Source organism: Ovis aries, chromosome 11 (genome assembly GCF_016772045.2).
Source record: "Ovis aries strain OAR_USU_Benz2616 breed Rambouillet chromosome 11, ARS-UI_Ramb_v3.0, whole genome shotgun sequence".
Classification (NCBI taxonomy): Eukaryota; Metazoa; Chordata; class Mammalia; order Artiodactyla; family Bovidae; genus Ovis; species Ovis aries.
This window is the reverse complement of record NC_056064.1, coordinates 53,240,633-53,260,493: the sequence shown is the minus strand read 5'-3', so window position 1 is coordinate 53,260,493 and position 19,861 is coordinate 53,240,633. Positions and strand designations below refer to the sequence as shown.

The window sequence follows — 19,861 nt, the reverse complement described above, 5'->3', positions numbered from 1 at the left end:
CATGCCTACACTTCTGCTTCTGGCAGCTTCTAACTACTCGTGCATGGGGCTAAAACAATGTTCTTAAACTGAAGTATCCCCTACCCTCACAAAGCTATTCCTCCTCCTATGATTCCTATCAAGGATTTTCTAAAACACTGATGTGATGGCCCATCTCCCCTATTTTAAAAAATCCCCATGCAGCTTCATATAAATGTATATATACATACATACATATCCAGAATGAAATATGCAAAAAATAGTAATAGTGTTTATTCTTAGGTGGTTTTCAAAAGTATATTTTGTCCAGGTCTTCCGGTTAACCTTGGCAGGAGCGTGGTATATTCTTTTTTTTTTTTTTAGATATATTCTTTTTCTTTTATACTGGCATGTAGCCGATTGGCAATGTGGTAGTTTCAGGTGGACAGCAGAGGGACTCAGAGGAAGGTGGTCTTAACCACCGAGTCTAAATCACCCCAGGAGCCGCTGGAAAGGAGATCCAGTCCCAAATTATGGGCAGTAATGACATTATTTTGTAAGCAAACAGAAACTTACTGTTTCAAAGGGTAAATTTATTGTTTAAAAAGTCAGACGATTGCAAGGTCAAGCCCCAGCCCCCCACCAGGCCACCCGACACCGGCGTCCCTTTCCATGTCTTCTCGTTCTTCCTCCTGCTGGTCCCCAAAATGCTCTCATGCCCCCCGGCTGTGGTGGGTGTCCCACCTGTCCCGGCATGCTTGGGACCCCATCCCAGACACAGCACCACGCGGGGTCTGCTGAATGAACAGGTGGAAGGCATCACCCCACGTGTCACGGAAGTGAGGGGGTCCCAGGAGACCAGCAGACAACAGGGGTGTCGTTTTACGCCTCTCCTGCCTGCTCACTGGAGATACCTGCCCTCGTCACCTGCATCCATCCTAGCCAAGTCCCAGGGTCCTCAGCACGAATGCCCACTTTCCCAGCGCCAGCTCCGTGTCCTGCGCAGAGACATCCCGGTGCCACACGGCGCGCACTGAGTGCTCAGTCCAGGGGAAGAGCAGCAGGCGCACCGCGTGGCCGGTCTGCGCCACCTCGTCGGCGCTCATGGCCTGCAGGCGCCGGCACAGCTCCTCAGGCGGCAGCCCATCTACCCTTACCATCACCATGTTGGTCTCCACGGCGGCGGGATCCACGGAGCAGACGGGGGACGCCAGTTCCTGGAGCCCTGGGCCCAAGTCCTGCGGTGAGTTGAGCCCAACCCCAGGACTCTACGGCTACCCCTACCACCCTGGCTTTGTCACCCAGGAAAGGCAGAGGGCAGCCCAACTGGAGAGGGAAGAAAGGAGCCTTAGTCCTGACCTGGGCAGACCTGGCCCTGCCACTTTTTAGCTGTGACCTTAGACACATTAGCGGTGGCTCAGACGGTAAAGAATCTGCCTGGAATGTGGGAGACTCGGGTTCAGTCTCTGAGTTGGGAAGGTTCCCTGGAGAAGGGAATGGCAACCCACTCCAGTATTCTTGCCTGGAGAATTCCATGGATAGAGGAGCCTGGTGGGCTACTGTTCATGGGCCGCAGAGAGTCGGACACAACAGAGTGACTAACATTTTCTTTAGACAAATCAATTAACCTCTCGGTTTCTTCATCTGTAAAGTGGGGACATTGTGGGGCTGTTGTGAGGATTCAACCTAGGTTAAAGGCTACATTCTGCTGGATCCTGCAGAGAGTTCCTGACCCCCACTGGGTGCCGACTAGTCCAGGCCCTGCACGGGGTGTGGTCTGGTAAAGCCCTCGAGTTCCCTGGATCCCAGCCCTCCTGGGTCAGTGGCTGCCCTTCACCTACTCGAGTTGGAGGGACACACCTGCTGGGGACTTGGGCCCTGCTACAGGGGACCCCAAAGAACCACCCTGGGGCCAAAGGGAAGTGGCGGGGTGTCAGGCACCTCTGGCGAATCTCTGGGCATTCTGGTGGTCCCTCTGCAGCATCTCCTCGGCGTCAGCCAGTCCCACCAGGGCAGCTGCGGCCAGCACCCCTGCCTGGCGCATCCCTCCACCCAGGGCTTTCCGGAGGCGCCAGGCTTCTTCGATGAAGTCCTTGGGTCCCCCAACCAGGGCCCCCACTGGTGCTCCGAGGCCCTGAAGGAAGAGAGGAGTCCTGCCTGCCTGCCCATGGGTGTACATCTCCATTCTCGGGGCTCTGGAGGGGGCAAGAGGGATGTAGAGGGGCAGACACTGTGGCCTCATTAGGGGAGGGGGTTAGAGGACCCAGGGTGAGCAGCTGCCTGCCTAGGAGCCCCAGAACACAGCTCAGCCCTGCAGTGGGCACCTCCACCCTCCTGTAGCTTCCCTACCTTGGAAAAACAGAGAGACACAGAGTCACAGTGCTCCACGATGCGGGCAGGGGGCACGCCCAGAGCCACTGCAGCGTTCATTAACCGCGCCCCGTCCAAGTGGACACGGACCCCATAGCGTCGGGCCAGCAAGTGCACCTGTGGGCAAGATGCAAGTGGGGTCAGAGGGGCGGAGCTGGGGGGAGGATGGGTCTCCAAAAGGTCACTAGAGAGTCACCGGGCTTGTCTCCTGGAGAGAGGACGAAGGGTCTGCATAGTTGGTGACCAGCTTGGCCGTCTGGAACCCGAGCAGTCACTCTGGGTCTGGGCCTGGGGCGCCCTCTGTGAAAGGGGGTCGACGATAAGGGCTTTATCTCCTGTTTATGGCGGGCTCACTGTAGGCCAGGCCACGGATGCCTCGTCCTGTCTAAGCAGCACCACAGTCGCATTGGAGGGAAGCCCTCAGCTCTGTTTCCCAGGTGAGGGCAAGCCGGCCCTCAGGTTCTCGCGAGGAGAGGGACAGCACTCAGCCCTCGCACTCTGGCCGTAAGACCTGGCCGAGCTGGTGCTGCCTGGGGAAATGCCCCAAAGGGTGGGTCTCTGCTCTTTGGAGGAAGGTTGGGGCCCTGGGGTGGGGGGCCTACACTGGGCCATCATTCCCTTTACAGCTGCACCTAGAATCACATCCGTGTCTCCCAGAGCAGTTCTGGCCACTGATGGGCACCCACACATGTTTCAGAGGAGACTAAACCCCAGCAGGGGACCCAGGGGACAGAAAGCCAGTAGCTGGCTAGTGGTGGGGGCACAGCGATGGGGCTGGGCCTACCTGGCGTAGGTATTCCATGGGGAGGACCCGGCCCCCCGAGCTGCTGTGGGTGTTCTCCAGGCAAATGAGCTCACAGACCGGGTGGTAGGGGCTCCCAAGGCCCCGTGTGACCAGCCTCTCCAGCTCAGCCAGGTCCAGGGTGCCGTGGGGCAGGTCTGGGAGGGGGTGGGAGTGCACCCCTGCAATCTGCAGGTGTGGGGGTGCAGAGGATAAGGTCCAGGGGTCCAAAAGGACCTCCTACCCCTGTCTTGTCTGCTCCTCCCCAGCTCTGGGCCATGGAGGCTCCGCCTGAGCTGTAGACCTGGGCACAGACATCCCAGCCGGGGAGGATGGAAGACACCATGTTTGCTTGTCCTTCCAGCCTGAGCGCCCAGTGCACTGAGTGCCCACTAGGGGGCAGCAGGCATACAGCCAGCATACAGGCTGCTGACCGAGCCTAGCCTGCCCCTGCGTGGTCAATCTGGGAATGGCTCTCCTTCCTGCCTCCCCCAGAGAGGCTACCGGCCCAGCCATTTTTCCCTCTGTAGGTCCCAGCCTGGTGCCTGGGAAGCAGGTTCCCGCCACAAGTGTTGAGCATCCTGTGCTGGCCCCAGGGTGAGAGGTGCTGAGTGCTTACCTGAGCCACCCCGCCCTGCTCATAGACATGGAGGTGACATTCGCGCCCCAGGAGGAGCTGGGAGCCCCGGCGCCGGCAGTGACACATCACTAAGGTAGATGGGGTGGGGGCAGTGTTGGCATCAAGTGTTGGCAGACTGCATCTGCCAGCTGCAGCCTGTGGTCTTGGTGGCTGCACATGCGGGTCCAGGGGGCCCTCGGTCAACCCTCTGCACCCCACCTCCTCCAGAGCCATGTCCTCCCCCAATCTGTCCCCACCCAGCTCAGCCAGGCTGACCCTCAGGGCCACAGCCAGCTCCCAAGTGCCTTATGCCAATTAGGAGAGAGCGCCCCTTTAAGACACCTTCCTGCCATGTGCTGGAAAGCATCCTACTAAGTCCACAAGTCTAGGCCTGTGGATCATTGGGCCCTGCACATTCTGTTCCTCCCTCCCATTCTCTGCAGCCCCCTGCAGAGTACCTCCTGCAAGGGGAGGCCAGCCACAATGCTCCCCTTTGAGGGCCCAGCAGCCCAGGGCACAGTATCAGTCAGGCACAAGGAGGAAACAGAGGGCACCCACTGGGAAACCAGACTGCTTGATAAAGAGGCAATTTACAAAGGTGTGGCAGCCTGCAGGGAAGTCACGAGGTTCGAGGTTGAGGGCAAGACCCCCAGGCCGGAAGGGGTGAGAGAAGGGTGTGGCTACGGGTTCCAGATGGCTCAGAGCCCCACTGATGTTGTCACAGCCCCCACCACAAGAGGGAGAAGTGTGGAAGGAGGGCCTGGAGGGCAAGCGGAGGTCGCCCCGTGCTCACCAGAGATGAGGTTGGCCATGGTGTTTGTGGGCACGAACAGAGTCCGCTCCACCCCAAGCAGCTCCGCAGCTGTGGCCTGCAGGTCTGAAGCGGGAAGGGATGGGGGTGGGGGCCCCATTAACAATGGCACTTTTCAAAGTCCTCTCCTAACTCACCCCGTGAGCCCCTTGTCCGCATAAGGACATCTTGCCCAAGGCTGTGGTGAGTGGCCAGTCGGGACGCCAGTCTTCCAGTCTTCCAGCTGCAGTCTGCGGTCTTGGTGGCTGCACATCTGGGTTCAGGGGCCCCTCAGTCAACCCTCTGACCGCCTCCCCCCCCCCCCCCCGCCTCCTCCTGGGCCGTGTTCTCCACCCCTCCCCCCCCCCAACATTGAAACTCTGTGGTTTGAACCCTCCTGTCCCACCCAGACCTCACACCTGTCTGACTTCCTTTCCCATCAGTCCCTTGCAGGTGGGGCCCTGTGGTTTCTCTGCTGACTTCCTCTCCCAGAACACAAGGACAGGAGCCCTCAGAAGGAGACTCTGGGGGGCTGGAAGGGGGCAGGGCTTCCGGCTCCTGCTTTAAAGCTCCCCTCCCTTTGCCATGACATTCAAGACCAATGGGATCTGGCCTCTGCCTCCCCTCCAGGAACAAGGGTGCTGTCCTACATCCCAGCTCCAGCCACATTCCCCATCCATATCCTGAACACCTTTCTCACCACTATGCTTCTGCCCTGGTGAGCCAGCACTCTCTTCCCTGCCTGGGACTGGGGGTAGAGCATTTCATTCATCTTTGAAGAGGTTCCTCCACAAAGTCCCCCTTTCCTGTGAGTCCCATGTTTCTCCTCACCCACCCCTAGCCCCCAAGGCACTCTCTGTGGATGCTTTAACCCCAGCACCTCCCTCACCCAGTGGGGATGACTGTCTATGCTGAGCAGTGGGTCAACATCTTTGAAGTTCCAGGCCAACAGTGGGTGTCTGCTGGATGCTTGATCAGCCCCATCATTACCTGACCCCACATCCAGACCCTCAGGGCTAAAGTCACGACCCCACGACTTGCCCCTGGCACAGCTGACGGTTTGTACACACCCCAGCAGTAGTAATGGCTCACTATGGCACCAACCCTCAAACCAAGGTGGGGGGCAGCAACTTTCAACCATCTTGAAAACACTTCCGAGGTTTCTAGAACTCATTCCTCTGGAGGAGCAGCCTGTGGAGAAACCCTTTTCTAGATGGGTTTTCTGTTGTCTTCTTGTGGGAAGGTGGTGGGTGCAGGACAATAGCCAAAGGTTCCAGAGTGAGAAGACCTGAGGTCGAGTCCTGTTTTGTCGTTTACTCGGCATGGGACTTAGAGCACCTGGCCTAGCTTCTCAAAGCCCTCCTCAGCAAGATGAGATAACACCCATTCTCATCGTGTCTTGGGGCCGCACTTCAGTGAGCACACAGATCACCCGGCGACCCTGTTAACTTGCAGATTCTGGCTCCGGAGGTCCGGTGTGGGACCCGAGACTCTGCATTTCTAACAGGCTCTCGAGTGATGGGTCAGACTGAGCTGCAAAGAAACCGAGCGCAATGCACGGCCTGCAGCTGAGCCGCCACCCCGAGCCCCGGGCCGCCGCTCCCGCCAGCACCACGGACAGCGCCCTGGGGTCGCCGCGAGGACCCCCGGCTCTGGCTTGCACGCCGGGCTCACCGCGGACGGTGGGGTCCTCGCCGTAGTCGTCGTCCCCCACGACGGCCTCGGCCATGGCGCGCCTCATGGCCGGCCCGGGCTTGGTCACCGTGTCGCTGCGCAGGTCCACCACGTACGTCGGAATCTCCGCCAGGCTCCCAGACCTCCGCGCCCAGAAGACCCGCTGCTGCGGAGTCGCGGCTCGGGCCAGTCTGCGGAGCATGGCGGGGATAGTGCCGGGCCCTCCAGCCCCGATCTTCCTCGGCTGGATCGGAGCGGCAGGGCTTTCCAGACTTCGGCCGCGATTGACCCGGGCTGGCCGGAGGGCCCCCGCGGCATGCTGGGAGTTGTAGTTCAGCTTTCGTCGCGGCGGACACTGAGCGCACTCCCGAGGCATCCTGGGAGTTGTAGTTCCGCTTTCACGGTGTTCGGCTCCGAGCGAACTTGGGCTGAGGGAGAGGGAGGAAGGGTTGCGCTTACCCATGAAGAAACAAAGCCGCTCATGTGCGTTTTTACCGTGTGTCCAGGACTGTCGCAGACACTTTACAAGTGTTAAAGCAGCTAAGCCCCCCAACAGCTCTCAGTAGACAAGCATTATTATCACCCCATTTTACAGATGGGGAAACTGAGACGCACAGAGCCAATGAACGTGCCTAAGGTCGCTTGACCGGGAGCGTCCAGCTCTAAATGGACTGTGCTATGTTGCCCCTAAAAAAGTAGCTTTCCATCATCTACTTTTTTCAGTACAGATTTATTGAGCGCCTTTTGGTGCCAGGCATTGTCTGGGTGCCAGGCAGAGGGATACAAAGATGATCCCGAAGTCTGAGCATCCGACTTCGGGGGCATAATGGAGGTGGAATTGGGGGGTGTGTGACAAAGAGTCCCCTCCTCCGTACCCACTGGCCCTTGGTGGGGGAGAGGGTGCTGCCTCCACCCCGGGCCAGTGTCGCGTTGGGGGTGGGGAGTGGTGAAGGGCCCTGCCAGTGTCGCGTTGGGGGTGGGGAGTGGTGAAGGGCCCTGACTGACTCAAGTCCCCGCTTAGCAGGCAGGTGGTTTTGGACAAGTCAATTAACCTCTCTGAACCTCAGTCTCCTTAAATGCAAAATGGGCTGTTTTCAGGATTTGATGACTTAAGGGGTTTTTTGTGCTGAGTCTGGCACCTGGCTGGTAGTAAATGCTACAGATGAGTGTTCTCTGTCTTACTGCTGCTGTTTTATTGTGGTTACTGGTCACAGCCCAGGGCGCTGGGGTTTGGTGCTGCTGCTGTGGGGTGCAGCCCGACTCCGCCTGGACTGGGTCTCCTGCAGGGTTGACTGTCCCTCGGCCGGGAAGGACAGGCCTCTCTCTGGGTGCCCAGCTCCACTAGCAGCTCCCCTTCCCCAAGTGTGGGCCACATATGTCTCTTCCTCACAGGAGGAGACCGGACCCTAAGGGCTGAACGTGACCAGAAGAGGCACCCACAGCTCTGATCAGGGCAGCCCTCAGCAAAGAGGACTCTGACACTGACCTTCATCGGAGCTCTGACGTGTGTCTGCTCCGGGTCAGGTCTGGGGATAGAGGAGAGCAAAGCAGCTTGCCCTTGGAGTTCAGTTCTTTGGGATGGGGACAGGATGCTGCCTGTTGGCTCTGGGAAAAGTTGCAACAGGCCTGGCTGAAGCATCAGGGCAGGCTTCCTGGAGGAAGCAGTGATTGGTTGAGCTTTGAAGGTAGAGCAAAGTGTTAATCAGACAAAGGCAGAGGGAGAGCGTTCCAGGCAGTGGGAACAGCTTCAGCAAAGGCTTGTGGTCAGAGGCAGCTGGAACACTTGAGGCCTGGAAGAGAAGGGAGCAGGGGCAGAGATGGAGTCCTCTCCCCGTGCCTGCAGAGCCATCGAGAAAGGGCAGAAATCGCAAGTCCCTGTAGGATCTGGGGCCCCGAGGACACCCATCTGAAGGAAAGGCCCACTCTGCCCTCCGCAACTCCCCCCTTGGTGCCCTGCGGCCCTGACCCACAATCTCCACTGAATTCCGGGCCCTGAGAAAACAAGCCCCTTATCTCAGTGTCTGGCTCCAGCCCTTCTGCTGGGAAGTGGCGGAGGGAGGCGGGGAGTAGAGGCCTCTGTGGGAAGGAAGGGAGGGGCTGGGGCAGCGATGGTGGCTTTAGGGGGAGCAGGGAGAAGGGGGCAAACAGCTGGATCCCCAGGCACCTCCCAGCCATGGCAGAGCCACAGAATGGCCTTCTGTTTGCAGGCACTTCACCTTCCCACTGACAGCCTCCCTGCTAATCCTCACTGCAACCCTGGGGGAGAGGGATTAGGCAGGGGCCTCAGGGCTACCCGAAAATGCCACCAAGGTGAAACAGCTGGTCACCAAACTGGGCCTTTCTCCTCCCAGGGCAGAGCTGTTTCCTCAGCGAGCTGGGCTCTTCCTGGGGAAAGTTGGCCCCAACAAAAGTTGCTTCTGCCAGGTGGCTGCTTATCACCACCTGTCTTGTCCCAGGGCACCTGGGCCACCCCCTCCTTGCCCAGTGGTGGCTTCTCCAGCCTGAAGGGAGCAGGAAGCTTGGGCTACCATGGGAGAAGGCTAGGAGCCCTCCATGGCCTGTTTCTGAGGCCTCATCAGGGGGCTTGCTGTTGTTCAGTTGTTAAGTTGTGTCCGACTCTTTGCAACCCCATGGACTGCAGCACGCCCAGCTTCCCTGTCCTTCACCATCTCCCAGAATTTGCTCAAACTTGTGTCCACTGAGTCGGTGATGCCATCCAACCATCTTGTCCTCTCTGTCTCCCCCTTCTCCTCTCGCCCTCAGTCTTTCCCAGCATCAGGGTCTTTTCCAGTGAGTCGGCTCTTTGCATCAGGTGGCCAAAGCATTGGCACTTCAGAGACCCTCTGACCAAGACTTGGTCTCAGGGAGTTGTGTGGGCACATGCGTGTGTGTGAATGTGTCTGCGTATGTATGTGTATAAATTTGTGTGTGCACGCATGTTGGCATGCCCACCCAGGTATGTGTATACTTGTGGGTGTAACGGTACTAGTGTTTGTCATGCATGTATATAAGCACACCTCAAGAGATATTGCCGGTTTGCTTCCAGACCACTGCAATTAGGTATCACAAAGCGTGTCTCATGAATTTTTTGGTTTCCCGGTGCACATAAGTTATGCTTACACTACACTGTAGTCTTTTAAGTGTGCAATAGCATTATGTCTAAAAACAATGTACATACCTTAATTTAAAATATTTTATTGCTAACTATCATCTGAGCCTTCAATGAGTTATAATCTTTTTTTTATTTTTTTGGGCTGCACAGCATGTGGGATCTTAGTTTCCGGTCAGGGACTGAACCTGTAGAAGTCTGGAGTCTTAATTAACCACTGGACCGCCAGGGAAGTCCCAGTGAGTTGTAATATTTTTGTTGGTGGACAATTTGAAACGTTTCGAGAATTACCCAAATGTGACGCTAAGATGCAAAGTTAGAGTGTGGTCTTGGAACAATGGGGCTAACAGACTTGCTCGATGTAGGGTTGCTGCAAACCTTCAATTTGTTTAAAAAAAAAGGAAAGATAAAAGGAATATCTTCGAAGCTCGATGAAACAAGGTGTGCCTCTCCATATGTGTGTATGTTTGTGTGTGGGTATGTGTGTGTATGGGCATCCCAGGTGGCGCTAGTGGTGAAGAAGCTGCCACTGTAAGAGACACAGATTTGATCCCTGCCTCTGGAAGATCCCCTGGAGGAGGGCATGGCAACCCACTCCAGTATTCTTGCCTGGAGAATCCCATCGACAGAGGGGCCTGGCAAGCTACAGTCCATAGGGTCTCAAAGACTCAGACACGACTGAAGCAACTTAGCACACACACACGCACGATTATATATGCCCGTGTGTGTGTACTGGTGTATACATATATATGTCCGTATGCACGTATATATGTGTGTGTCCCTGGAGTGTGTGAGGTCCAGTCACCCTGTTGGTAAGCTGAGGACAGTCCGCAGCTCCCAGACTAGGATGAGAAGCCAGAAGCCCCTGGTGCAGCCAGCATTGCTTGTCCCTCCCCAGCACTCCAGGTCACTGGGCTGATCCCCTTCTCTCCTGCTCAGTCCCCTTCCCGACTGTGAACCTGGAGGCCTGGGGTCCTCTCCTGCCTCCATGCAGACCTGCCCACCCCACAGCCACTTCCCTAGGTCAGGCCACATTGGGCTCCTGCCCCTGCTTCCACCCCCGGGATGCAGCCCGCCCCGCCCACCACCAGCCCCACTCACCCCCCCCCCCACCCCGTCGCATCCTCACAGCTGTCTCCCTCACATTGCTGCAGCCCTTGCTGATTCCCCGAATGCACTGGCCTCACTCTCACCCCGAGATCTTTGCACCTGCATGCCTTCTGCCCGGAAGCCACCCCCGCCCCCCAGCCAGTGGCACGTGTCTCTGGTTACCACCTTCTTTGTTTTCTTGTCTCAGCTGAGACGCTCCTTCTGGAAAGCACCCTGACCCCCTTCCAGCAGGGAAGGGAGGTGGCTCTCCTCTGGGGTGTCAGTAGGGTCTCTTCTCACTGCCTGCAGGTTTGGGGAGAGATGGGGACACTCTTGGCCTTCAAAGTGTCCTGTGTGCCCAGACCAGCAGCAGCCCCCCAGTACTCCGTGATTTCCGTTGAATGGATGATGAGGGGGGCAATGGCCCAACTTCCCTGACCCTGGGGACCCCCATGCAATATGGACACTGTCGTGGGAAGCAGGGAGCCTTGTCAGGAGCTCTGACCGTGGAGGGCTATAGGGCCCCCGTGCAGGAAGAGGCAGGAGTGGGTGAGGAACACATGCTGGGGAAAGCTGAGGGTCTCCAAGGCAGCCCCTTCCCGGCCTTCTGGAGGTGTCTGTCCCGCGAGCAGAATGAGGATGGTGGGCAGGTTTTCAGGGGAGTGAGATATGAGTCCTGGGGTGGCTGCCTCTTGAGGCACCCCCAGGCTCCCTGGCCCCCCTCCAAGGACAGGCTCTCTGGGGTGTGGGCACACACTTGTGCACACACACACACATGCACGTGAGCCAAGTTCAGTGTGCATATTCCTGTAACGCTGAGCCGCTGGCAGGAAGTGAGCAGTGGGGAGGCCGCTGCTGGGAACCCGGGGCTGGCCCTGCTGAGATAAAGGGAGGCCGCAGATTGGAGCTGGAGATAGCGGCTGGGGCCTGTAAACAGGTTGGGGAGATGTCCTTCCCATCGCATCCCCCTGGCCCTGAGCCTGCATGATCCATAGGGCGCTGGCCTGGGTCCAGCCCCACAGCCTGGGAGTCCAGCGAAGGCTCTTTGTACCATCATCTCTGAGGACTGGGGGGGGGCGGTGGCAAGGGACAGAGCGCTGGGCCTGGGGGCCAAGGTCATGTTTGCTTTTGGGAGGGAGGGTAGGGGGATGGGAGGAGCCAGTTCAAGCCCTGTGCCTCCCCCACTGGGGAAGGAAATGTGACATGCATCGGAGGGGTCCCCTTCAGAGCTGTCTCTGCATTTCCAAACAGGGTGGGACCAGGAGAGACTGGGAGCCATGGGAGGCTGCACCCTACCAGTCAGCAGGCGGGCTCAGCCGACAGCCCACAGTGAGCTTGAGGTTACGGTAGCCGGCAGACCCCACACTCTGCTGGCCAAGGGGAACCCATAGAACTTGCATCCTCATTCCACGAACTCCTGGACCATGAGCGCCAGGAACAAGGCCGGGTGCAAGTCTGTGTGAGGAGTCCCAGTGCCCGGCACAGCGGGTGCTCAGATACACTTGTGTTTTTGAAAAAATAATGAGCTACCCACACAACCTAATACAGAAAAGTGCACGAAGCATATATGCAGTTTTACAAATGCATATAAAATGATCTCTCGTATTATTGCCACTCAGATCAAGAAATAGAACATAGCCAGGATTCCAGAAGCTTCCTTGCCATGTGCAACCCGTTCCCTCTGCCAGAAGTTTTGCTGCAGCCTGACTTTTATGCTCATTACCTGCTTTGCTCTATCGTTTTGCCACCACCATATTTCCTTGTTAATAGCTAGCGCTGCTAGCTTTTGGATTTGCTGTGAATTTTGGGTAATGGATGCCTTAAATCCCTGGAAACGGGGTAGGCTACCCACTCCCATTTTCTTGGGCTTCCCTGGTGGCTCAGATGGTAAAGAATCTGCCTGTAATACGGGAGACCTGGGTTTGATCCCTGGGTTGGGAAGATCGCCTGGAGGAGGGTATGGCAACCCACTCCAGTATTCTTGCCTGGAGAATCCCCATGGACAGAGGAGCCCAGCGGGGTCACACAGAGCCGGACACGACTAAGCATGCACGCGTGCCTTTTTCAATGCTCCAACTGTCAGATTCATCCGTGTTGCAGCTGTAACTCACTCTTGCCGCAGCTGTGTGCTTTTTCCACTGTGTGCCACGGTTGATTTCTCCACTCTGCTGTTTGGGGACCTTTGGCTGTTTTCAGACGTCGTTTCCAGACAGCCCTGCTGTGAGCAGGCACATTCACCCTGGTGTTGCTTGGGGCACAAGTGCGCACATTTCTGTTGGGCACACGCTTGGGGAGGAACTGCTGAGGCTGCGATCCTTATCTCCCCACTAGACCCTCCTGAGCCTTCCCCAAAGTGGCCAACATGATTTACATGCCATTGTTCTCGTTGCTTGCTATTCTCGCCATCCTCTGCATCGTCAGACTTCAAAACTTTAGTCATTCTGGTGGACATGTGGAAGTTTCTTGTGATTTTAATCTGCTCTTTCTGATAAGTGACGAACTTGAGCACTTTTTCTTAGGTCTTAACCATTCAGATTCTGCTCCTATGAGGAGCTTGATAAAGTTCTCTAGCTGCTTTGTCAGAGTTATTTCCATATGCTGGGTTATATGTATGGAAAAAAAAAAAGTCCCCCTTTTATGGCCTGTCTTTTCACTTTTATGGAATTCTTGCTAGATCACAGGCTCTTTGTTTTCTGTAGTTAAATCCGCCCCCCAACCTCATGATTGATGTCTTGTTTAAGATCGCTTTCCTTTCCTCAAGGTCGTGATGACACTCTCCTCACTGTCTTCTGAAATATGGGAGTTCTGCTGTCTCATTAAATTTAACCACTTGCTGGCGCCGTGATGTGGAAACTGCACTTCGGAAAAAAGGTGCCTGTGTGACATGGGGGCTCCGTCCTCACCACCCCGGGGTGGCCCAGGCTGGCAGTAGGGGGCTACCCGGGTCAGAGTGGGAATCAGAGTGTCCTGACTGGGCGAGGCTGGGGAAGGTCTTAGTCAGAAGTGAAAGAGAGGATGGGAGGCACTTGCCACCAAGGCTTTGAGAACAGAGGTGGCCTTGGACAGGACTTTCGGCTCTGTGACCCTCGTAGGGGTGGGAGGCCTCTGCTGCCTCTCAGGCCTCCCCAGAGTGTGCAAAGCTGGGGGCTCAGCCTCTTGGGATTGAAGGTGCTGGGTCAGCGTCTGACCCCTTCCACAGAAGCACCCACGCTGTGGGATCCCGGGGTCGGGCCACAAGGAACTCTGGGTCTTAAGGGCTCTTCAGGGGTCTGGGGAGTCCGTGTGGTCGGGGGCAGAACAGCCCAGGGTGAAGCCTGGCAGGTGGACGGGCGGAACGCTGGAGTCCAGGGAAATCCGCTGGAACCGTACAACAAGGGTAACCCTCCATTCTGTGAGGAAGTTGCCAGCCTTCCAGGAATTGCTTTGGGGTGGGGGCATGGAGGATTGTGGGGGGGCCAAGCAAGCCCAGGGCTGGGTCCCCACTTCAAGGGTCTCCCCTGGGCTGGGGGCTGGGTGTGTGCAGGCAGTAGGGGCAGGAGATGTGGGGACAGCGGGGGACATAGCCTTGGAGACCTTCTGAATTTCAGGCTCCAGCAGCTGGGGCCAAGGAACCCTCTGGGCACCCCACATTCCCAGGCCCCCCAGCTCTGGCTGCAATGAGAGCAGACCCTTACACTTTCTGCCCCACCTGTTGGCCCCAGGCCCCAGCTGGGCCCCATCAGCCATGTCAGGCCAGCGTTGAGGGCCTGGCATTATTTACTGCGGCAGCTTCCTCCTCCTTCCAGTAACTTGTCCTCCAGCTCCAGGCAGCTTCTGATCAGGCAGCAGACCTCTAATCTCTCGAATCTGCTCTCTTACCGGCATCAGCCTCTCGCTTCCTGTTACTCAGCCCCGGCCGAGGCGTGGGGTCAGCTTCGAGCTGGCCGGGCCCCGGCTGTTCCCAGGGCCTCTGCCCAGGCTCCTCAGTCCACCCAGCAGGGAGCACACAGGGGTCAGATGCCATTCATGGGCTTGGCGAGCCGTCTGGGATGGGACCAGCTCTGCAGATGCTGACCCTGTCTGGGGGTACAGGACCCCAGGATGTGGGGGGCATGGGCTCCTAGGCTGCGGCTCTGGGTCCTGCACGGTGGGTGGCTGAGGCTCCTCCGCTTGCCCTCTGCTGGGCAGAGCATCCACGAAGGGCGCCCTTCCCCTCTGACCTCCTCTGCCTCCCGGTCCCCTGTGCCTGCACTGGGGCCCGAGCCTGTGTGAGAAGGGAGGGCACACAGGTTCTGGAGAGCAGACCTGGATGGAACACACAGGGACGGAAAGAATCGGGCCTTCGGCCTTATCTGCAGGGGCAAGAGCTTCCGCTGCAGAAGGGGAAAGGGTTTCCGCTGCACAATTCCAGGGTTATGCACCTTGGGTGGGCCTCCCTAACTACCCCAGAGGAATCGCAAGGTCGCAGGGTAAGGTGGGGGCAAGAAAGGCTGCCCTGCCTCCACTGGACTCTGAACACGGGAACAGACATCAGGCACCCTGGGCATGGATCCTACCTTGTCTAGGAAAGGTGTTCCTAGTAATGGCGCATCTGTTCTTGAGCCCTAACTTCTGCATCAGTCATGTAGCCAGATTGGACCCAGGTGTCTAGTCCTGAACAGTGCCTCCCTCTGTGCCCAGCTGCAGGAATTTTGTCTTATAAGGAACCCTACCTAATCCTTCTTTGGGCTTCCCAGGTGGTGCTAGTGGTAAAGAACCCGCCTGCCAATGCAGGAGACATAAGAGACGTGTGTTCAATCCCTGGGTCGGGAAGATCCCCTGGAGGAGGGCATGGTCAACCCACTCCAGTATTCTTGCCTGAGAAGTCTCATGGACAGAGGAGCCTGGCAGGCTACAGTCCATAGGGTTGCAAAGAGTCAGACACAGCTGAAGCCACTTAGCACAACAATCCTTTATTTTGTCCGCAGTGGGCCTGTTTCTGTCCTCTGTGCCACAGACTCATCTCATTTCTCTTCCCCTGGCAGTCCTGCAGAGGATAGGAGACACCCGTGTTTTTTTGGGGGGGAGAGGACACCTTGGGTTTGGCTTCCCAGCTGCTGACCGGATGGCTGGTGTCAGGGAAAGCAGGTCTTCATGGTGGCAGAGTTCAGAGGGGATCTTTGGGAAGGAAGAAGGTCAGAGTCTGAGGCTGGAGCATGGGCCAAAGTAGGGGAGCTGCCAGGGACCCCATCCTAGCTGGGGAGGCCAAGGGGTCTGACTTTGGGCTCCAAACACAGAATAATCCACTAGGGTGAGGAGGAGACTTTTATGCTTAGTACTTACATTTCATCCTTTCAAAATGTCTCTCTTTTGTGAATATTTTATAACGCAAGTAATAGATTCATACAGTCACGGAAACTTGAAATCTATAAATAACTATACATATATAGTTATGAGTTCATATGGAGCTATGAGCGCAAGCATTTCTTATGAGAGAGTGCATGACCCAAGCAATGAGAGGGTTTGAAGGTCACTCTTTCTTAGCGCTTATAATTTTTATTTTAAATCCTGGGCACCTTCCTACTGAGTTTGAAGTCCAGGATGGCAGGATGAAGGAAGGTCCCACATTCAGGCACTTGAAGGGCTGGCATCAGCAAAAAGTCTTGAGCTGGCTTGACGGGGATGATGGAGGGGTCTGAGGACCTGCAGGTGACGCGGGCATAGATGGGGCTCCGGGCTGTCTCTGGTGGGCACCTGCTCTCATCGGGAAAGAGGCAAGACTGAGCTCGCCCTGCGTGGGGTGAGGGAAAGGCAGCCATGGCTCGGCCTCTGCTCAGGAACCCAAGACCCCTTTGCTCAGGGTTGAGGGCAGCACCCAGGACTGGCACCTTCTGAGCACACCCACCTGTCTCTCCAGTCCTGGGTCCCTGGGAGGAGCTTTGTTACTGGAGCACTTAACTTCACAAAGTATTTGTCATGCTCCTGTGGGGCCCCAGGCAAGGGCAGGACACAGCTTGTGCCGTCACGCATCTGGTCAGGTGTGCAGGCAGCAGTACAAGATGCCAGCGATCCGGGGTGGGAGTACATTTCCAGAGTCCTGGGTGAGCGGAAGCTAGTGCTCCCTGTTGGGGTTTGTTGCTCCCCGGGAAGGAAGCTCAGCAAGAAAACGCCAAGTCGTCGGTCCATCTACCAGTCAGTATCTACCGGGCACCTATTAGGTTTAACCAGCCAGTTCTGGGTGCTGGGGTAGGGGGCTTTGTCTCCCGCCGAGGATGGAGGGCCAAGGATGGATCACAAGGAGTTCCGCACGGCGGGACCCTGATCCCCATTTTACAGATAAGGAAACTGAGGTCCAGGAAGTAGACTAACTTGAGGGTAAATAGAAGAGTCAGGATTGGAACCCGTATCTCCCAGGTCTGGCTGAGAGCCACAGGTGTGTGGACAGCCAGCAGGGGGCAGTGCTGGGAGCGCCTGGAGGCTCCCCTTCTGCACTTGGAGGAATCCTGTGTATCTTCCAGGAGTTAAGCTCGCCTTCTCCTCCAGGAAGCTTTCCATGATACCCTGCAACACTCTGCCAAGACACACCCTTTTCCCCCTGTCCCCTCTGCACCTAGCTCACCTCAGAGCAGCCCTTGACACCAGCCACTCGGGATACCTCTCACTGGGCTGCGGGCCACTTGAGGGCAAGGCCTGCGTCCTTTGTTCTCAGCATCCTAGCATCCATCTGGCTTAGGACATGGTAGCTGTTAAGGGAATAAACGAATGAATGAGGAAAGCAAGAGTAGAGGGGGCGAGGGCCTTCCTTCCAAAGATGGGACATGGCCCCGGAGAGAGGAGCAGGATTTGCATGCACTGGGGGGAGAGTCTGCCAGGGGACGACTCCAGCCTGGGCATCAGACAGCACTGCCAGGAGGGAGCCCTGGCAGGTTCTTGAGCAGGGGCACGGCAGGGCAAGCCTCCCCGTCTCCCTGTGCCACCCCTTGCTGACCCTCCTGCAGTGGGGAGGGGCAAGAGCTGCACTCTCCAGGCCTGCGACCTGACTCCTTCTGAAAGTTCTTCCAGCCTTCTCACCTAAAGCCCTCAAGCTGCACCTGGGAACGGTGTCTGCCAGCAGCTGGTCAGGAATGGTGGGCGATGAGCTAGTCTAATTTCTCTTCCCCTGGCATTCCTGCAGAGGATGGGAGATGGCCCTTTTTTGGGGGGAGGGCTGGGCACCCTGGACTTGACTCCCCAGCAGTTGACAGGACGCTGGCATCAGAGAAAGCAGGTCCTCATGGTGGCAGAGCTGAGGGCAACACTCCCCTGGAGCTCGGGATCAGTTACTTCGTCAGCTCATTCTTGTGCTTATTCAGTAAATGTTTATTGGGCATGCCTGGTTGGCTAGACCCTGCTCTGTCTTGGAGTTGGACTCTGGCCTCTGGGGGTGTGTGAGGGCCACTCCCACGGTGGTGCCAGCCCCCCTCACCGCACCGGTGGGCTCCTCTGCCACCCTTTCCCCGCCCACTCTGGGCCAAGCCGGGAGACAGTCCCCCTGGGGTGGGGGAAGGGGCTCTGGGGGTGGCGAGCCCCTGGCAGACCCTCCCCAAGGAGCAAGCAGGGTGGGGTGGGGGCCTCCGGCAGCCCTGCCCGGCCCCACACAGGCAGCTGTTCCCGGAATGGGGGTTTTAAACTTTTTTTTTTGTTGGCGCATATGCATGTGGTCTTAATTATTTATACGCAGCACTTATCTCCCCCAAATGTTTTATCGGGATTCGGCAGATCCGAGAGATGGAAGCCCCGGGCAGGAGCGGGGGCGGGGAGGAGACTGTAGGGGAAGCAGTAGGGAGCCTGGGGGGGTGAAGGGAGCTAGGTTAGGCGTCCCTAAATCAGTCCGGGGGTGAGGGAAGGAAGGACCCCAATCGCGGTGGGTCGGTTTAAGTCTTTCAGGCCCTGATGAAAGTTGGGAAACCGCAGCGGGTATCCGGCCTGCGGGAGTTAACACCTGGGGCGGCCTGTGTGGGTCCCGCCGACAGGGGGCGCCACGCCGCGGGCCACTTCTCCCCCGAGCGTCCCTGGTGGATGCGAAGGAGGATGGGGAACGACCTCTGGCAGCAGCAACCCAGGAAGCCTTGAGAAGGGTCCCTGCTCTTTCCTGGTGGAAGTGGCCAGCGGAGAGATTGGGCCTGACCTTGGGATCCCTCACCTGTTAACGTGCAGGGGTGTTATGTCTTCTTTATGCTCACCACCCCCTGGAGACATTTCCTGCCCATTTTACAGACCAGGAAACTGAGGTTCAGGAGAGTCACCGGGCTAGGGACCTCCAGCAGAGCAGGGATTGGTGCCCATGTGGACTCAGGCAGGTGGTCTTTCCTGGAGCAAGGGGAGGGTAGTGGGCCGGGCCTGCCCCCTCACTTGGCCCCCAGAATTCCAACATCCCCCTAGCTGCATATGCCCTGTATATGCCCTCTTTTCCTGGAGGTTTGGGCAGCGCAGGCGGGAGATTCCTGGAAGCGCCTCCCAGGCACAAACCCCTCCTTGCACCCGCCCACCCTGTGCTTGCAGGATTTGCAGGGGGCTCTGAAATCCTGGGGTAGGGGGCCAGGAAGCTGAGCCTGGAGGGCCCAGGAGTCCCCCACTCCTCCCACCAGCAGGGCTCAGCGCGCTCTGGCCTAACCCCTGTCCTGCCCGCACCCAGGAGGCCTTCTGGGGCAGAAATTGGCGCCCGGGGAAGGCTCGCAGTGTCCCACTGGGAGGTCTGGCTGGGGATAGGGGGCCCCTGAGATGGGGTGGGGCATGGGGCCCTGGGTGGGCTCTACCCCAGCTGCTTGGAATTCCACAGGGACAGAGGTGAACCCAAGAGCCTCCTAGCCCGGCCGCCTTCCCCCTCCCCACCGGGGTCTTCCGGAGAGTTGGGGGGCTAGCCCCTTGCTGGGAGAGTGCGCATGTTTGTGCTGGGGGTGGGGAGGACTTCCTTCAATTTGCCGCTGCGGGCGGGAGGAATCTTCCTGGTTGGGGCTGGGTGGGGGCCGGGTTGGGGCAAGCTCTTGGGCCCCCTGGAATCTAGATTCCCTTGGTTGGGGTAGGGCCAGAGAGGGGGGTGTCTCACCCCAGGTCATGGAGTCGAGGCTGTCTCTGAGTGGGAGATTCCCGAGAGCTCCGGACGGCCCTGGATAATCAGTTCATCGATTAACAGCTTGGGTGTGGGGGGCGCCTCAACAGGGGGCGGGGCTGTTGAATCTGGGGCCCAGCCCAGCGAAGTGTTGCCGGTGGGAGGCGGGGAAGGCGGTAATTCCAGGTTGGGGAGGGTCTCAGCGCCTCGGTAAAACGCTGAGGATCCTCCGAGGGGCCCCCCGGGTGCCAAGCGCCAGCCGGGCCCCTTTGGGCCCCTGGAAGAATTGGTTCCCACCAGCCAACCTGTTCCCATAGCCAGAAGTTGCCATGGTGACCCCCTCCCACCTTCAGCTACAGCTTTTCCAGTAAAACCACTGCAGAAATCCATACTTCCCGACAGGCACGCCCCCGACCCCCCACCCC

General features: G+C 57.8%; 1 protein-coding gene and 1 long non-coding RNA gene across 4 annotated transcripts; both read right to left on the bottom strand.

Moving 5' to 3' along the window:
- Positions 1-530: 530 nt before the first annotated feature.
- Positions 531-6,600, bottom strand: LOC101113775 (uncharacterized). Its single transcript, XM_027974198.2, has 7 exons — positions 6,193-6,600; positions 4,522-4,605; positions 3,729-3,817; positions 3,113-3,298; positions 2,308-2,445; positions 1,900-2,092; positions 531-1,183 (listed from the first exon to the last, which is right to left on the bottom strand). The coding sequence occupies exons 1-7, from the start codon at positions 6,566-6,568 to the stop codon at positions 897-899; spliced, it is 1,353 nt and encodes a 450-aa protein (XP_027829999.2). The 5' UTR covers positions 6,569-6,600; the 3' UTR covers positions 531-896.
- An 8,705-nt stretch (positions 6,601-15,305) lies between these two features.
- On the bottom strand, positions 15,306-19,515 carry LOC105606280 (uncharacterized). Of its 3 annotated transcripts, none has more exons than XR_003590795.2 (3): positions 19,434-19,515; positions 16,254-17,091; positions 15,306-16,102 (listed from the first exon to the last, which is right to left on the bottom strand). It is a non-coding gene; the product is annotated as an uncharacterized LOC105606280 (long non-coding RNA). The 3 variants fall into 3 exon arrangements; XR_003590793.2 differs by having other exon boundaries at positions 15,306-16,051; XR_009595387.1 differs by having other exon boundaries at positions 15,306-17,091.
- Between the last annotated feature and the right edge of the window lie 346 nt (positions 19,516-19,861).